The following is a 20,000-nucleotide window of genomic DNA, read 5'->3' as shown; positions in this document are numbered from 1 at the left end:
TTGTTTCTGTGATACGCAGGAAGCTTTTTATCCAAGGAAGTCATTATATATGACTCTTCACTGGCAGCAGTCCTTGCTTGTGATTTTATACAATTCCTGCAATTTCACTGCAGAAAGAGACATAAAACATCACAACATTTGAGAAAAGCTGCATTTTTGGTTGCTATAATTTGGTTGTGTCCACTCAGTCTGTTCTTGGTCAGTGTTCTTCTCAGTTTTCTATCAGACGCTGTGGTCAGGTAGGTCGTCACTGTGTCTCTCTGTTTAGGGTTACATACGTTTCCATGTTGTTAGTTCTGTCCAGTCATCTCTGTATTTTTATTTCTCTTTCATCATAATTTGATTTGGTCTGATTTTCTGAGTGTCCTGAAGCTGAGGTGGTCCTGGTGTAAAGACCTGAGACCTCTCTCTCTCTCTGAGGCTGATTTAATCTGACAGATGTGCCATAATATGATCTACGGCACCATGTTCAAAGCAGGAAATAAAAAAAAGGGCAGTTCTTTGAGTACACAGTGGAGGAATGAGTCCAGGAAGAGATTTAGTTTGCAGGCTCAGCGAGAGAACTTCCTCCCGTCATTCCTTCCTTTGTTGACATGCTTAAAGATTTTGGACTTGTGCACGTTCTGGTTCTTCTGGTAACAGAAACCGCCTCCACCGCCTCGCTTCTGCAACTTTTCACCTTTACTGCTGTGGACGTTGAGATCAACATATGGCGGGACTTTGAAGCCAAAGTCAAAGACAGCGCCACCACGGGGAGGTTGAGGGTGTAGATCTGTTTGGGAGTCGTAAGCCCTCACGTATGACTTGTAGGCCTCTTGTGCTGACTTGTGGAGGTAGTAGTTCTTTTCAAACTCGCTCAGTGGGACCTCGGCCTGTTTGAGGAAGCGCAGGAAGTCGAGCTCCTCTGGCCGGAGGATCAGCAGTGCGTGACCTTTGCTAGTCCTCCCATAGTATCCAGCTGGAATTAACCCAACTCATGCCCACAAAGTCTGACCGGAACTTTGGTGTCATGATCGATGACTAGCTAACCTTTAAGGTTCACGTGGCCTCAGTCGCTCGGTTGTGTTGGTTTGTCCTGTACAACATCAGGAAGATCAGACTCTACCTGTCTGATCTTGTTCAGTGGGACCTCGGCCTGTTTGAGGAAGCGCAGGAAGCCGAGCTCCTCTGGTCAGAGGATCAGCAGTGCGTGGCCTTTGCCATTGATGCCTCGGGCCGTTCCTGGGCGTGAGCTGGAGTTTGTAGATGAGCTCTATGGACGGGATGAGGAAGGCTGAAGTTTTACCACTGCCTGTCTTTGCAGCAGCCAGGAACATCCCTTCCCTCCAACAGTCATGTGATCAAAGCCCATCCTTCTCTCCTCTCAGTGTGCTTTCACTCACCAGGTCACCAGAGAGGTAACGGACGGGTCCTCAAAGGCTCCTGTTAAGCCAGATGGTAGTTCAGGTTGATCTTCCTCTCCACCATCTCCCTCTCCAGTTTCTTCGTTGTCGCCGTCATCCTCCTCCTCATCATCTTCTTCATCTGCAGCTTCTTCTGGTTCATCAGAAGGCTGCTCCTTGTCATCTATTGTCTCTTCCTCCTCCTCTTCTTCTTCTTCCACTGTTTCGGTCTTCTTCTCGGCTGGTGATTCAGTGTTGTCAGTGAGCTTTCTTTTCTTCTTCTTCTTTCACTGCGTTTCCTCTGTATTGGCCTTTACGTCCGCCGGCACACCATTCTGCTTCTCCTGCTTCTTCATGGGTCCAGTTTCCGTCTGACAAGCAGCTGCTGGTTCTTCACAGCTCTCGTCTTCCAGCCTGTTTACGGCCTCTTCGTCCTCTTCATCCTCCGTTCACGTCTTCTGTAGTTTGCGTTCTTTGTTCTTTTCGTTTCTTTTCTGTATTTTCTTGCGGAGAAGCTTCATCTGCATGTCTGCCATGGTTACAGTGAACTCTCTCTCTATCTCTCTCTGTCTCTCTCTCTATGTCTCTCTCTCAGTCTCTCTCTCTCTCTCTCTCTGTCTCTCTCTCTCTATGTCTCTCTATGTCTCTCTATGTCTCTCTCTCTATGTCTCTCTCTCTATGTCTCTCTCTCTCTGTCTCTCTATGTCTCTCTCTCTCTCTCTGTCTCTCTCCCTATGTCTCTCTATGTCTCTCTATGTCTCTCTATGTCTCTCTCTCTCTCTCTCTCTGTCTCTCTCCCTATGTCTCTCTATGTCTCTCTATGTCTCTCTCTCTCTCTCTCTCTGTCTCTCTCTCAGTCTCTCTCTCTCTCTCTCTCTGTCTCTCTCCCTATGTCTCTCTATGTCTCTCTATGTCTCTCTATGTCTCTCTCTCTCTCTCTCTCTCTGTCTCTCTCTCTCTCTCTCTCTCTGTCTCTCTCTCTCTCTCTCTGTCTCTCTCTCAGTCTCTCTCTCTCTCTCTCTGTCTCTCTCTCTATGTCTCTCTATGTCTCTCTCTCTCTCTCTCTATGTCTCTCTCTCTCTATGTCTCTCTCTCTCTCTCTGTCTCTCTCTCTCTCTCTCTCTCTATGTCTCTCTCTCTCTCTCTCAGTCTCTCTCTCTCTCTCTCTCTCTCTCTCTCTCAGTCTCTCTCTCTCTCTCTCTCTCTCTCTCTCTCTCTATGTCTCTCTATGTCTCTCTCTCTCTCTCTATGTCTCTCTCTCTCTATGTCTCTCTCTCTCTCTCTGCTCTCTCTCTCTCTCTCTCTATGTCTCTCTCTCTCTCTCAGTCTCTCTCTCTCTCTCTCTCTCTCTCTCTCTATGTCTCTCTATGTCTCTCTCTCTCTATGTCTCTCTCTCTCTCTCTCTCTCTCAGTCTCTCTCTCAGTGATTGATGTGGTCGAGCTGTTTTCCACTGTCATCACTTGAAAACACTCACTCAGCGTCATCAGCTCTCGCTGCTATTTCTGACTGTGACTGAAGCAGTTTGAACCTCAGACAGACAGGAGGTGTGTTTCCATACACCTGTTTTTATTCACGTTTTCAACTCGCACTCACACACGAAAATTAAAGAAAAACAGTTTTATAATAAATAACTTTCAACTAATCAATTAATCGACTACTCATTGCAGCTCCAGTGAACACTTTAAACACTGGAGGATTTACAGAGGATTATAAACTTTTAATCTTTAAACCTCGAGTCTGTTCAGTGACGTCCGTGTTTGTTTCTGACGCTCAGTGAGCTGCTGAACTCACGACACTTTCACAACTCTCTGAGATCCAACAGATAAAACGATTGATCCCTCACTACAGTAAAAGTACACAAGTATTATGAGCTTGATGTAGTTAAAGTATTGCAGTAAAAGTACATAAGTATTATGAGCTTGATGTAGTTAAAGTATTGCAGTAAAAGTACATAAGTATTATGAGCTTGATGTAGTTAAAGTATTGCAGTAAAAGTACATAAGTATTATGAGCTTGATGTAGTTAAAGTATTGCAGTAAAAGTACATAAGTATTATGAGCTTGATGTAGTTAAAGTATTGCAGTAAAAGTACACAAGTATTATGAGCTTGATGTAGTTAAAGTATTGCAGTAAAAGTACATAAGTATTATGAGCTTGATGTAGTTAAAGTATTGCAGTAAAAGTACATAAGTATTATGAGCTTGATGTAGTTAAAGTATTGCAGTAAAAGTACATAAGTATTATGAGCTTGATGTAGTTAAAGTATTGCAGTAAAAGTACATAAGTATTATGAGCTTGATGTAGTTAAAGTATTGCAGTAAAAGTAGTGGTTTGGTCCCTCTGACTGATATATTATTATATATGACATCATTAGATTATTAATAGTGAAGCATCAGTGTTAGAGCAGCATGTTACTGTTGTAGCTGCTGGAGGTGGAGCTAGTTTACACTACTTTATATACAGTTAGCTAGTTTAGTCCAGTGGTTCCCAACCTAGGGGTCGGGCCCCTCCAAAGGGTCAGCAGATAAATCTGAGGGGTGGTGAGATGATTAATGGGAGAGGAAAGAAGAAAAAACAAAGTTCTGATACACAAATCTGTTTTCAGTTTTTGGACTTTTTCTCTAATCTTTGATTTTTGCTGAAATATTGGATCATTTGAACATTTATTGAAATGAAAGCATGTGAGAAGTTTAGAGGGAAAAATCACTATTTGGTGGAGCTGTTAACAACTCATAGACATGTGAAATGTGACCCCGACTACACACTGCTTTTTGTAAGACGTCAAAAGACAAAAAGGTTGGAAACCACTGGTTTCATCTTTAACAATGTGTTGTATTTTAAAAGCTTGTTATATTATCCATTGTGTCAAATCTTCATCTGAAAAGTAACTAAAGCTGTCAAATAAATGTAGTGGAGTAGAAAGTACAATATTTCCCTCTGAAATGTAGAAAGTAGCATCACATGGAAATACTCCAGTAAAGTACAAGTACCTCTAAACTGTACTTGAGTAAATATATTTAGTTGCTTTCAGCGCTGAAAGTTTCTCAGACAGCAGGAAGCAGAATGAATGAAGACGCTTGTGAGCTTACATGGAGGCTGGTTGGGTTTTAGGCTCAAAGCCAAGAATGTCTCAGTCAGATGAGCCCCCCCCCCGCCCCCCCCCGGTGTCTCCACCTCCCCCCCCCCTCCCTCTCTGTGGATTTCCCACGATGCCTTGCTGCAGTCTCTCTGTTTAACTTGTTGATCCCCGCTCGGTCTCTCAGTCTGCTCCAGCTTCCTGAGTGTGTTAAATCTCAGCCTGTCCCTCATCAGCTTGTCGTCACTGCACATTTAAAGATCGAGTGTGTGTGTGTGTGTGTGTGTGTGTGTGTGTGTGTGTGTGTGTGTGTGTGTGTTATCTTATCCTGTGACATCATAACCTACCCATAATGCTCCTCACCTGTGCTCACACACTCTGACACTGGGAGGGAGGGAGGGATGGTTTCTGGACAAAGAGACAGACAGAAGATGGACGAAACTCAGCGAGACGACACAGACGGTAGGACCAACTGTAGTTGTTGTCACGGTTACAGAGCTGCTCAGTCACCACGGCAACTGAGAAACTGCAGAGATAACAGAGTTCATATTTATTTATCAAAGTGCTGAAAGTGAAAATGTCAGACTTAAACTCAAAGATAAAAGTAAAAATAAAAACTCTCGAGTAAAAGACAGTTGATAACTGATTGATCAGGATCAATAACGCGTTACAGCTACACACATTTTACTCTTATATATTTATATTTGAAGATTTGATCTGATCTTACATCACTTTTTTTATATTTATCAAACAAGAATAAATCTGCACTGATTTGATTATCAACCACTTTCTGATCGTCTTTATTGATCTGCACGGGCAGTGTGGAACTAGATTCTCCTGATTATATGATGAACAGCTGTTATTTCATCCATATTTATATATTCATGCGTTACAGAATATTTTTACTCTTCAGTTCGTTCTGACAGGTTTGATAAATACAAGCTCTGATCTTTACGTTTGGACAAACTGGTACCGATCAAAGTTCACTCATCACGTTAATCGTCAATAAATAAATTATTTATTTACAATTGTTTAATTGTAAGAGCTTAAAACCAGAGCGGTGTCCTGAGTGAGTAACTGTAGACTTAAACTGATCCTGGTCGACTGAACAGTCTTCAACCAATCGAATGGTCGATGGGGGGAAAAGTGACGTTCACGTAATATAAACAAGCCAAGTTAGCCCTCCGAGCTAATGCGTGCTAACTACTTAGCAGGTGATACTATGGTGATGTTTAGTGTTGGCAACATTTTTACAGACACTAGATATATCGAACAAAAGCCAGAGATTATACTGTTTTAAGCTGCGGCAGCTCTCCTGCCCCCGTCCCCTCGCCGGCTACGTTAGAATGAATTAATGTTATATAAATACTGCGAGCAGCATCGGGGGCTTATCAATATCTCAGGACTGATCAGTCAGGAACTGGTATCAATTTAGTATTGGTTCTTGATACCCATCCCTGTTCACCAGCTGCTGCTCTGCTCGAGTTGTGTCAAAAATAATCTGCACCTACGTCTTTGGATTAAAGGAATAGATGCATCCAGGTCAGAGGTGGACAGGAACTAACTGGAACCAACCAATCTGACTCTCAGTAGATAGATAGATAATCTGACTCTCAGTAGATAGATGGATAATCTGACTCTCAGTAGAGAGATAATCTGACTCTCAATAGATAGATAATCTGACTCTCAGTAGATAGATAGATAATCTGACTCTCAGTAGGTGGATAATCTGACTCTCAGTAGATAGATAGATAATCTGACTCTCAGTAGATAGATGGATAATCTGACTCTCAGTAGATAGATAGATAATCTGACTCTCAATAGATAGATAGATAATCTGACTCTCAATAGATAGATAGATAATCTGACTCTCAGTAGATAGATGGATAATCTAACTCAGTAGATAGATAGATAATCTGACTCTCAATAGATAGATAGATAATCTGACTCTCAGTAGATAGATAGATAATCTGACTGTCAGTAGATAGATAATCTGATTCTCAGTAGGTAGATAATCTGACTGTCAGTAGGTAGATAATCTGATTCTCAGTAGGAAGATAATCTGACTCTCAGTAGATAATCTGACTCAGTAGGTAGATAATCTGACTGTCAGTAGATAGATAATCTGATTCTCAGTAGGTAGATAATTGGACTGTCAGTAGATAGATAGATAATCTGACTCTCAGTAGGTAGATAATCTGACTGTCAGTAGATAGATAATCTGACTGTCAGTAGATAGATAATCTGACTCTCAGTAGATAGATAATCTGACTCTCAGTAGGTAGATAATCTGACTCTCAGTAGATAGATAATCTGACTCTCAGTAGATAGATAACCTGACTGTCAGTAGATAGATAATCTGACTGTCAGTAGGTAGATAGATAATCTGATTCTCAGTAGGTAGATAATTGGACTCTCAGTAGATAGATAGATAATCTGACTCAGTAGGTAGATAATCTGACTGTCAGTAGATAGATAATCTGACTCGCAGTAGGAAGATAATCTGACTCTCAGTAGATAATCTGACTCTCAGTAGATAGATAATCTGACTGTCAGTAGATAGATAACCTGACTCTCAGTAGATAGATAACCTGACTGTCAGTAGATAGATAACCTGACTGTCAGTAGATAGATAATCTGACTGTCAGTAGGTAGATAGATAATCTGACTCAGTAGGTAGATAATCTGACTGTCAGTAGATAGATAATCTGACTCGCAGTAGGAAGATAATCTGACTCTCAGTAGATAATCTGACTGTCAGTAGATAGATAATCTGACTGTCAGTAGGTAGATAATCTGACTGTCAGTAGATAGATAATCTGACTGTCAGTAGATAGATAATCTGACTGTCAGTAGGTAGATAATCTGACTGTCAGTAGGTAGATAGATAATCTGACTGTCAGTAGGTAGATAGATAATCTGACTCTCAGTAGGTAGATAGATAATCTGACTCTCAGTAGGTAGATAGATAATCTGACTCTCAGTAGGTAGATAGATAATCTGACTGTCAGTAGAAAGATAACCTGACTGTCAGTAGATAGATAGATAATCTGACTGTCAGTAGGTAGATAATCTGACTGTCAGTAGATAGATAATCTGACTGTCAGTAGATAGATAGATAATCTGACTGTCAGTAGAAAGATAACCTGACTGTCAGTAGATAGATAGATAATCTGACTGTCAGTAGGTAGATAATCTGACTCTCAGTAGATAGATAATCTGACTCTCAGTAGATAGATAATCTGACTCTCAGTAAGTAGATAATCTGACTGTCAGTAGATAGATAATCTGACTCAGTAGAGAGATAATCTGACTCTCAGTAGGTAGATAATCTGACTCAGTAGATAGATAACCCGACTGTCAGTAGGTAGATAATCTGACTGTCAGTAGATAGATAGATAATCTGACTGTCAGTAGAAAGATAACCTGACTGTCAGTAGATAGATAGATAATCTGACTGTCAGTAGGTAGATAATCTGACTCTCAGTAGATAGATAATCTGACTCTCAGTAGATAGATAATCTGACTCTCAGTAAGTAGATAATCTGACTGTCAGTAGATAGATAATCTGACTCAGTAGAGAGATAATCTGACTCTCAGTAGGTAGATAATCTGACTCAGTAGATAGATAACCCGACTGTCAGTAGGTAGATAATCTGACTGTCAGTAGATTATATCACTATAGTAAAGTACTGCAGACTGATAATCAGTTTCTGCTTCATTTTTCAGACTTTTCTCTAAACACGTCGTTTTTGCTTGAACACACTGTGTTAGATTTCGTAATTTAGACGTAGTCTGGATCTTCCAGCTGTTGGAGTTGGAGTTGCATTCTGGGTAATGTAGGCGGCAGGTGTTGACGAAGAAGAAGAAGAATATGTGGAATGAAACAGACGATATCTCTGGTTCTGCTGCGTGTTCATCATGATGTTACTGGATGAATGCGGGGAGCCCTGTGTGTGTGTGTGTGTGTGTGTGTGTGTGTGTGTGTGTGTGTGTGTGTGTGTGTGTGTGTGTGTGTGTGTGTGTGTGTATGCAGGTCACAGTGTATCAGGCTATATTAGGGACTCTGCTTTTATTTCCTTCACACACACTCTGACTGTGCCAGGCAGCATCATGTGGCGGCAGCACGATTGAAGTCGGTCGAGATAGTTTCCATCTGAGACTCTGTGTGTGTGTGTGTGTGTGTGTGTGTGTGTGTGTGTGTTAAAGAGGCTCTCCTAAAACTGGTATTTAAGAGCTGAGTTTTCTGTCTGCCTCCTGGTTAGAGCTGTCGACACACTCTGACCTTGCTGAGGTTTTTTTTTTTTCCGAGGGTTTAGGTCATCGCAACTTCCTCTCGTTTGATTGACAGCTGCTCCTCATCTCTTTAAGCTCCCCTGATGATGTCATAATGACATCATCGGAAAGTCTGCATCACAAACTGGAGGCTGTTTACCTGCAGGGAGGTTTCTCATGAAAAAAAAAAACGCCATCCAGCAGCTGCATTGTGGGAAATGTAGGATCCCGTCTGCACGTTAATCGTTTCTCACTCGTGCAACTACTTTCTGTAAGAGACTGACTCACCGGAGTGTTTGTGCTAACACAGTCTGTCTGTTGTATCTGTAATGTTTTACATCTTACAGACACTTCCTGCTGTGTTTGTGTCGTTGGGTGCAGATGAAGGTCAGTTTATTTAACCGACAGCAGCAGCCACGCTTCTTCTTGTTTGCTGTGTTGTTTTTTTTTTCCTGCAGACGTTTCCATGCGACGTCTTTCTGCCTGTCTGGCAGCGTTCTTCCTCTCGGCTCCGGTGCACGTCAACAGAGAAACGTTTGACTTCTGTTTTCTATTTCTACTGTTTCATTATCCGTCTTCTGTCGGTATGAAACGGTTACAGGACGCGGTCGGAGCGTCTGAACTCTGCGTCGCTTGTTTAAAGCGTCAGAGACCGAACAGCAAACACGTTACCTGCTACTCACAACATCATCAGAAAAACTATGACTTTCAGCTGTTTCAGAGGTCATAGAGGTCATAGAGGACTTGACCTTTAGTATGTGTTTAAGGGTTAACAGAGATCTCCTGGTGTTTGTAGTTTTTCTCAGTTCCTGTCCTTTCTGAGCATCGTTTGGTCTGAAGTCGAGTCGTCTCTCGCCTCAGAAAGCACAAATGTTTCATGTTTTCTCCGACGAGGAGATGAAAAACAAGCCGTCGGCGCGTGAGGAGGTGAGGAGGTCTCACTCTGACTGTTTTTTCTGTTGCGTCTGCAGATAACCAGTTCAGGATGTCCATTCTGGAGCGTCTGGAGCAGATGGAGCGCAGGATGGCGGAGATGGCCGCCCGCGACGTCAACCAGCAGCAACAACATCATCAGCATCAGCATCATCAGCATCAGCATCAGCAGCACGGCAGCCAGCTGGCCACGCCCCCTCCGCCGAGCCTACCTGAGGACCACGAACAGGTGAGTCGGCCGAAGGAAGCCAGACTCTCACTATATTGTTCTCTTCAAAATAAAACGCCGTCGATTTACACGACAGCTGGACTGTAAAATGTTCATATAAATGTGTTTTTTCATCTAAATAACTGCCCTGTTGCTCTTTATTGACATATAAAACAATTACAGAATGATCGTTCATCTCCCGGTTTGCAGAAGAAAAGCAGCTTTCAACGTCCTGTTTGACTTTGTGAAAACCAAGAATTCAGCTTTTTACCTGTAAACTAGTTTTCATGATAATAACAATAAAACTAAAAGATTATTTTCAATCTTTAACTACAAGAAAGAGACAGAAAGACTAGTGAAGGTTAAAGTTCAAATATCAAATATCTGTATAGATAACATACAGATGACATATAGATAATATATAGATAATATATAGATAACATATAGAGACAGAGGTCAGTGTTATAATGTTCTCTGCTTTAGTCCAGAACCAAGAGAATATGATTGGAATCACTGTTGATAATCTGGCTCTCAGTTTTGTTCCCATAATGAATAAAATAAATCTGCTTTTCTCTTTGGTGTCCATTGATCAACCTGATGTGATCGTATCAGCTGATTGGTAGAGACGCTGACGACATTATAGCCATAAAATTTAGGTTTAATCACCATGAACGGTGGATTTGGGCCGACATGAGGCGTCCATGAAAGATCAATAAAGTTCACACAGCTCCGGAGGTTTTCCTGTCCCGTCCCGTCCTGTTCCGTCCAGTCCAGTCCCGTCACGTCCCGTCCAGTCCAGTCCAGTCCAGTCCAGTCCAGTCCACTCCCGTCCAGTCCAGTCCCGTCCCGTCCCCTCCAGTCCCGTCCCGTCCCGTCCCCTCCAGTCCCGTCCCGTCCAGTCCCGTCCCGTCCCCTCCAGTCCTGTCCCGTCCAGTCCAGTCCACTCCCGTCCAGTCCAGTCCTGTCCCGTCCAGTCCAGTCCACTCCCGTCCAGTCCAGTCCAGTCCACTCCCGTCCAGTCCAGTCCAGTCCCGTCCTGTCTCGTCTCGTCCCTTCCCGTCCCGTCCTGGACGTGAACCTGAACAAAGTCGTTTGTTGGGCATGTTGGGGAAACAGGTGAAGAAGAACAAATCAACCTGAATGGAAAATCCCTGTAAAACATGTGTGCAGTTTGACCTCTGCTGATCCTCCCCGCCGCTCTCCCTCTGATGTCACGGGGAATTTGGCAGATCGAGTCCTGGAGTTAAAATAGACTCAATGTGACAGAGAGAGACGTGACCTTAACTAAACAATCACAGCTACAACATGTCATGTTGCTGTGAGACGCCTCAATGTCTCATTTCAAACCTTTACAACTTTATCTGATCATATTACAGTGAAGATCTGCTCCTTAAATCCATTTTACTGACTCTGGTCATTACAACAATCCCATAATTGACCCGTCACTAAGCCCCACCCCCCTTAGTTACCAATGTCAACCTGTTAATCCACACGTGCAGTTTATAACTTTTGGTGGTGCTTTTTAGCAGCAGATTTACCATCAAAATTCTCGGTAATGTTTGAATCGTTGGTCGTAACGCCACGTTCTCAGTACAGCAGGGAAAAAGACATGTAGAAAATATTTTGGTCCTTTATATTAATGATTGATTGGCTATAACTGTTACTGCTGCAGTGGAAATCAAGAGTGTTTATAGTTGTTCTGAGTGAAAAAGGGAACCAGGAGACATGATTTTGTTTTAAACAGGAATGAGGGAGCTTATTTTATTTTAATAATAGAATAGAATAGAATATGTCTTTATTGTCCACCAGGGTGGAAAATTCTCACCAAGACATGAAGCAGTCATTAAAACACATTACAACACATTACATGTCTGCAGAGTTCAGAATACTCTGTAGCTCTGTAGTGCCTCCCAGAGCTCTCTGCCAGCAGACTCCTGGTCTTCTTCCTTTCAGTAAACAGCTGAATCAGATCTACAGTTGAAGTCAAGCACACCAGGTAGGAGGAGTTGAAACAGTTTAGTGCACTAGTTGTGAAATCTGCTGACTAACATTGAGGCTGCTGAGGAGATAAAGCTGCTGTGCGTTCTCAGGGTAGTAGAAGAAGAACAGTGTCACACTCAGTCAGTGTCATGGGAGGATCATCCAGATCAGGTCTTTGTCGTTGCAACAGCAGTGACACAACATGAGCAGGGTAACCGGGGTAACCGGGGTAACCAGGGTAAGCCAGTTAGCATACATCCATGAGCTACAGCTAAGTGCTGCGCTGCCAAAACATCCCAGGTGGAACTCGGCCAAAGAACGAACTCTGACTGTTCCAGATAGAAAGACGTGACGTAACATGACATGACAGAACTGCTGGAGAGGATGTTGTCTGAAAGAGCCTCCTCTAAGAACAAACATTCCCTGGAGGTTAGTGTAAAGGAGCCCTCTCAAGGACCCCCGGTGGTCTCTAGATCCCAGTTTGGGAAGCATTCTTCTAAACAACTCGATAACCACATTACAAATCAATACATAGACCCCATAGACACATAGATACCAAATCAATACCAGCATTTAGTGATCAGTAGTATCAACACCTCGCTCTGTAACTCAGTGTTATTACTCTGATACAGCTGGACTGGGTTTGTCATCAGGTACTGGGAGCAGTGGAGCTTCAGTGGTGATGGCAGTATGGTGACATCACTACTATATACTATAGTGTCACACAGTTCACTGATGACTTATTCTGAGTCTCCTTGTCATACACACACACACTGACTATCTCCATGCTACTGGTGAACAGCTTCCTCCCCAGAACAACGGTGTGGAAGTTAGACTCCGGCGCCGTGATTAAATCCACCAGCAGTCAGTCAGCTAAAAGAAACAAAGCTCAAGTGAAAACCACAGCTATACTTCCTGTTTCCATCCCCCCAGAGCATTATGGGGACTGTAGTTCCACATCTGAGAGGATGATCATCCCCGCATCGACAAGACATGATATTGTTTTAGAAGTCAAATGTGCAGCAGGTCCGATGTGTCGTGTTGCAGCAGCATAACAACAGCTGCAGGCTGGTTTCAGCGGGTGACTGACAGCTGATAACAGGAAGAGTTTCCATGTTTATATTTCCTCTGCTGTTTGATCACAGACGGGCCGCTCTCTCTCTCTCTCTCGCTCTCTCTCTCTGCTGTCAGTCATTTTTAGCCTCACTTGTCCATGTGCGTCACAGAGGGAGCGAGGGAGCCGGGGGTGGGGGGTCACATACCAGGGAGAGCCACAGGGAAAAACTGGAGGAGGGGGGAGTTATGAATGTAATGTTTCCTACCAGCTGGAGGGGAGGGAGGGAGGGGGTGCTGACAGGTGAGACAGAGTGACGATGACACAATTCAACAAGTATCAGAAACTGATCAACTAATGACAGTTCTGATGATCGATTATGTGTTAAGTCATTCAAATCTGGTGATTTCTGTTACCGGGTGAAAGAATTGGACAACAAAGAAGAAGGAAGGCAATAATTAATCAATATGTTAATCAAAAATCATGAGTTGCAGTGAGCTCCTCTGTGACCATCTGATTGGTCCAAAATATCAGAGGATCGTAACGTTTTGAGTGAAAAGTCGTAACATTTTGAGTGAAAAGTCGTAACGTTTTGAGTGAAAAGTCGTAACGTTTTGAGAGAAAAGTCGTAACATTTTGAGTGAAAAGTCGTAACGTTTTGAGTGAAAAGTCGTAACATTTTGAGTGAAAAGTCGTAACGTTTTGAGAGGAAAGTCGTAACATTTTGAGAGGAAAGTCGTAACGTTTTGAGAGGAAAGTCGTAACGTTTTGAGAGGAAAGTCGTAACATTTTGAGAGGAAAGTCGTAACGTTTTGAGAGGAAAGTCGTAACGTTTTGAGAGGAAAGTCGTAACGTTTTGAGAGGAAAGTCGTAACGTTTTGAGTGAAAAGTCGTAACATTTTGAGAGAAAAGTCGAAACTTTTTGAGTGAAAAGTCGTAACTTTTTGAGTAAAAAGTCGTAACTTTTTGAGAGGAAAGTCGTAACGTTTTGAGAGGAAAGTTGTAACGTTTTGAAAGAAAAGTCGAAACTTTTTGAGAGGAAAGTCGTAACGTTTTGAGTGAAAAGTCGTAACGTTTTGAGTGAAAAGTCGTAACGTTTTGAGTGAAAAGTCGTAACGTTTTCAGTGAAAAGTCGTAACGTTTTCAGTGAAAAGTCGTAACATTTTGAGAGGAAAGTCGAAACTTTTTGAGTGAAAAGTCGTAACTTTTTGAGTAAAAAGTCGTAACTTTTTGAGAGGAAAGTCGTAACGTTTTGAGAGGAAAGTCGTAACATTTTGAGAGGAAAGTTGTAACGTTTTGAAAGAAAAGTCGTAACGTTTTGAGAGGAAAGTCGTAACGTTTTGAGTGAAAAGTCGTAACGTTTTGAGTGAAAAGTCGTAACGTTTTCAGTGAAAAGTCGTAACGTTTTCAGTGAAAAGTCGTAACGTTTTCAGTGAAAAGTCGTAACGTTTTGAGTGAAAAGTCGTAACGTTTTGAGAGGAAAGTCGTAACGTTTTGAGAGGAAAGTCGTAACGTTTTGAGTGAAAAGTCGTAACGTTTTCAGTGAAAAGTCGTAACGTTTTGAGTGAAAAGTCGTAAAGTTTTGAGAGGAAAGTCGTTTGTTTTTTATATATTTATGGGGCAGTTTATTGCGTATTTGGACGGCGACAGTTAAGAGATGACAGGAAACGAGAGGAGAGAGAGACGGAGAATGGTCCGCTGCAGGAATCCAACTGCTGACATGTTTACATGGCGACGTTTTAACCAGCAGACTGCTGTTCTTAACTGTGTGTGTCTCTGTGTGTGTGTGTGTGTGTGTGTGTGTGTGTGTGTGTGTGTCTGTGTGTGTGTGTCTGTGTGTGTGTGTGTGTGTGTGTGTGTCAGTCCTCACAGTGGTTCGAGAGGAGGATTGTGGGAGTGTGTGAGCGCATGATGAGAGGAGGTCGATGGAGTGGAGGAGGAGGAGGAGGAGGAGGAGAGAGGCTTCATCACTCCGTCCGTCACCGTGGGATGACACTGCTGCACCTGGCTGCTGCACAGGGATACACACACCTGATACACACTCTGATCCACTGGAGGTACACACACACACACACACACACACACACACCTGATACACACTCTGATCCACTGGAGGTACACACACACACACACACACACCTGATACACACTCTGATCCACTGGAGGTACACACACACACACACACACACACACACACACACACCTGATACACACTCTGATCCACTGGAGGTACACACACACACACACACACACCTGATACACACTCTGATCCACTGGAGGTACACACACACACACACACACACACACACACACACACACACCTGATACACACTCTGATCCACTGGAGGTACACACACACACACACACACCTGATACACACTCTGATCCACTGGAGGTACACACACACACACACACACACACACACACACACCTGATACACACTCTGATCCACTGGAGGTACACACACACACACACACACACACACACACACACACACACACCTGATTGATCTATTGATGTGTGTTTGTTGCAGGACTGTGAACAGCGACAGTTTGGATCTTGAACAGGAAGTTGATCCTCTGAATGTCGACCACTTCTCCTGCACCCCGCTGGTACAACACACACACACACACACACACCTGATACACACTCTGATCCACTGGAGGTACACACACACACACAGACACACACACACACACAGTTATATGATCTGCTCTTTGATTGGCTGTCAGCTGATCAAACATCGTTAAGCTGAACAGTTAAACTGCTGTTTGAAATGAGAGCTCAGAGTTGATTTGCTAGCTGGTAACCATAGCAACAAGGAACATTCATATTTCAAAATAAGAGATTCCCGGTGTCTGATTGGCTGACAGCAGCCAATTAAAGTCACACATGTAGACACACCTTTAACAGCTGACAGCCAATCAGAGAGCAGGGTTGTCTGAGGTCATGCACAGTTAGCATGTTTCTGGCGTGTTTCTGGCGTGTTTCTTCACCTTCTCGTGTGTGTGTGCTCCAGATGTGGGCGTGTGCTCTGGGCCACCAGAGGGCAGCAGAGCTTCTGTACGGCTGGAACAGTCTGGCTCTGGGGATCCCTGATTCGCTGGGCCGCCTGCCGCTCGCCGTGGCTCGCTCTCGAGGACACACCCGCCTCGCCACGGCGCTGGAGGAGCTGCACACACACACGCACATGACGCCTAGAGACACACACACGCCTCCGGCAGACACGCACACACCGGCCACGCCGCAGCCACAGCTGCCCCTGTCTCCGCTGTCCACCAGCCCCGACACAGGTAACACACACACACACACACCTGCTGCTGATCAGCTGATCATAGTGAAAGTCATGTGACGGGATTTCAGCTCTGTGATTGGCTGTAACAGTCTCTCTTCTTCCTGCCAGGTCTGAGCTCTTCCAGCAGCCTCCCCTCCCCCAGCGACCCCTCCTCGCCCTCCCCCAGCTCCGCCTACTCCAGTGGCCCCGCCCCCATGGACACCTCCCCCTCATCCCCTTCATCTCCTTCCTCCTCCTCTTCCTCACTGCCCGTCTCCCCTCCCTCCCCCTCCTCCCTCCCTCTCTCCTCACTCCCTCTTCTGTCCATGTGGGGGGAGGAGCCAAACGTCAGCACAGGTGACGGTTCTCTCTGTTGTTGAATAAAAAGTCTCGTCAGTGTCACTGCAGTGATCTTCATCATCATCATCATCATCATCACTATTCGCAGGTTTGAACCCCGGCGCTTCCAGAGACTCTCACCTGTACTTGATGGACTACGAGAGCGCGTGCCCCGCCTCCCCCGGCCACACACACACTTACCCACACGCACACGCGATGGACGGGCGGCGGCGGTCCCACGCGGCGGCCACGCTGGAGGAGCAGCTGCTGAGCTACAGCGAGAACGCCGAGAACGAAGGCGAGGAGGAGGAGTACCTGGAGGAGGAGGTGCTGCAGGTAACGAACAGACCACACACACACACTCAACAGTTCACAGGTGAAGGTCGTTACTCCCGCCTGACCGAAGCTCCTCCCACCCAACAGGTTGACATGGCGACCCTGGCGGAGCAGATCATCGAGGCGACCCCGGAGCGAATCAAACAGGAGGACTTCCCCAGGGGGGCGGAGTCACCACTCAGAGAGAGGCGGGACAATCCGGCCATACAGGACACCTGGCTGGCCACATATTTGGACACAGTTGACGCCCACACACACTCCCCGCCCAGGTAAGCTGTAGCTCGTTACCGTAGTAACCACTAAAGATAGCTTACCAGAAACCAGTGTATTATGGGTATTATCACCAGGTGGATGTGTGTGTGTATGTACACTTGCAGGCGGGTGTGTCCCCCCTCGCCCCTCAGCGCACTGGCGCTCCAGAGGCTCCGCCCCCCCTCCTCTGCGGCATGGGCGGAGTTCCTGAACGCCTCGGCCAATGGGAAGATGGAGAGAGACTTCGCCCTGCTGACGCTAACAGACGGCGAGCAGAGGGAGCTTTACGAGGCGGCCAGGATCATCCAGAACGCCTTCAGGAGATACAAGGTACACACACACACACACACACACACACACACACTCACACTCACTCACACTCACTCACACACACTCACACACACTCACACACACACACACACACACTCACACACACTCACACACACTCACACACACTCACACACACTCACACTCACACACACTCACACTCACACTCACACACACACACTCACACACACTCACACACACTCACACTCACACACACACACTCACTCACACACTCACACTCACACACACTCACACTCACACTCACACACTCACACTCACACACACTCACACTCACACTCACACACACTCACTCACACACACTCACACACGCACACACTCACACACTCACTCACTCACACACTCACACACTCACTCACTCACACACGCACACACTCACACACTCACTCACTCACACTCACACACACTCACACACTCACACACTCACTCACTCACACACGCACACACTCACACACTCACACTCACACACTCACACTCACTCACACTCACTCACACACACACTCTCACACACACTCTCACACACTCACTCACTCACACACACACTCTCACGCACACACTCACACACTCACTCACTCACACACTCACACACTCACTCACTCACACACTCACACACTCACTCACTCACACACGCACACACTCACACACTCACTCACTCACACTCACACACACTCACACACTCACACACTCACTCACTCACACACGCACACACTCACACACTCACACTCACACACTCACACTCACTCACACTCACTCACACACACACTCTCACACACACTCTCACACACTCACTCACTCACACACACACTCTCACACACACTCTCACACACACACTCTCACACACACTCACACACTCACACACACACACACACACGCACTCACACTCACTCACACACACACTCCCTCTCCTCACATGGTTTCCTCGCTGTGAGGGACTCAGACGTGCATGAAGGGAAACGTGGTGTAATAAGAGTCGTGAGATGAAGTGTGACGTGTTTATCGTGTGTGTGTCGCTGCCACCTGCAGGTCAAACATATGTCCTTCATATTTATGTCCAGTTTGTTCTCAGTAACTTGATATTTCATGTTTTTATAACGAGCCCATTGTGTGTCTGCAGGGTCGGAGGTTAAAGGAACAGCAGGACATGGCTGCAGCCGTCATACAGAGGTGTTACAGGAAGTACAAACAGGTGTGTGTGTGTGTGTGTGTGTGTGTGTGTGTGTTGGACTGTGTTCAGTTTGTCCTCAAGCTTCACTAACACTAAACTAACCTGCTGTGTCTCTTCACCATCTCTCTCTCTCTCTGGCTAGCTAACATGGATAGCTCTGAAGGTAATATGGCTGACCAGTAGATGTAGTGATGTGCAGTCAGTGTGTGTGTGTGTGTGTGTGTGTGTGTGTGTGTGTGTGCGCAGCCATCAGATGTAAAACCAGTTGAAGTGGTTTTATGTGATGATGAAACAGAGAAGAGACAAATTAAGTTGGAAGAACATAAATATTTGCTTCATTGGATCTCAGAACATCACAGAGGACTGAATTCATTTAAAGTACGGCTTTAAAAGCTGCCGCTCAGCGTGACTTTATCTCTGATGTCATCACCAAGAAACCACCATCAGTCCACTTAGAAACCAGAGAAACCAGAGGAACCAGAGGCTGCAGAACATGTTTGAGTTCAGTGATCCAGTGAGAGAGCAGCAGCAGCTTCCTGTAGCATCACGTCATACTGGTTCCCAGAAAGCCTGAAACACTGGTGTTAGTGTGTTTCCATCTGTCAGATTAGAAAAAACATGTCTGTAGTGGAAGGAAACTCAGAGATCCGTCGGTGCGAGCAGTGAGTCCTCTCATACAGACAGGGACTTGAATAAAATCACTGATATCAATAAACAGATGATCGATCGATCGATTAGTCCTCAGAGCTGCTTCTTCTCTTGTTCATCACTCATTACGTCTTCAGTTGTCCAGATCGTACTGAGGTCATTTCCTGTCCAACTCTGTCCCCGCAGTACGCTCTCTATAAGAAGATGACCCAGGCGGCCATCTTGATCCAGTCCAAGTTCCGCTCGTACTACGAGCAGAAGCGTTTCCAGCAGAGCCGGCGGGCGGCCGTCCTCATCCAGCAGTACTACCGCAGCTACAAGGAGTACGAGAGGCTCAAACAGGCGCCGCGCGGCGCCTCCAGCCACAACCCCAAGATCAAGTAAGAACTGATCAATGCTGATCAATACTCTGATCTAGTGGCCAGAAACTCATGTTAGCAGCTCTGTGAGCACGAAATGCTAACATCAGCATGCTAACATGCTCACAGTGATCATGCTAGCGTTTTGATGTTTAGTTTGTGTGATGTTTAGCATGTTAGTAGCAGTGTTGCTAATTAGCATTAAAGAGGAAGTACAGCTGAGTGTGATGGATCAGCATCAACACATATTCAACATCCAAAAAACGTTCCACGTCCCAGTTTATTAGCTAACTAGCATGTTAGCATGCTAACACACTAAATCAAGTCAGTAAACATGATAAATCTCACCTGCAGAACGTTAGCATGTTAGCAT

The 20,000-nt window shown here is 44.9% G+C and overlaps 1 protein-coding gene across 1 annotated transcript in view; it reads left to right on the top strand.

Annotated features, from left to right (window-relative positions):
• The window catches only part of camta2 (calmodulin binding transcription activator 2), a 39,869-nt gene that overhangs the window by 16,066 nt on the left and 3,803 nt on the right, over nt 1–20,000 (top strand). The window contains exons 14-23 of the mRNA XM_067580378.1: nt 9,706–9,896; nt 14,773–14,966; nt 15,443–15,521; nt 15,929–16,202; nt 16,313–16,540; nt 16,632–16,858; nt 16,946–17,127; nt 17,236–17,440; nt 18,570–18,641; nt 19,455–19,648. Of these exons, the coding sequence (XP_067436479.1) occupies nt 9,706–9,896; nt 14,773–14,966; nt 15,443–15,521; nt 15,929–16,202; nt 16,313–16,540; nt 16,632–16,858; nt 16,946–17,127; nt 17,236–17,440; nt 18,570–18,641; nt 19,455–19,648 (1,846 nt within the window). The remainder of the gene's footprint in view (nt 1–9,705; nt 9,897–14,772; nt 14,967–15,442; nt 15,522–15,928; nt 16,203–16,312; nt 16,541–16,631; nt 16,859–16,945; nt 17,128–17,235; nt 17,441–18,569; nt 18,642–19,454; nt 19,649–20,000) is intronic.

This window comes from Thunnus thynnus, chromosome 22 (genome assembly GCF_963924715.1).
Source record: "Thunnus thynnus chromosome 22, fThuThy2.1, whole genome shotgun sequence".
NCBI classification, from domain to species: domain Eukaryota; kingdom Metazoa; phylum Chordata; class Actinopteri; order Scombriformes; family Scombridae; genus Thunnus; species Thunnus thynnus.
The sequence above is the reverse complement of the archived record's forward strand: the minus strand, read 5'-3'. Positions and strand labels throughout refer to the sequence as shown.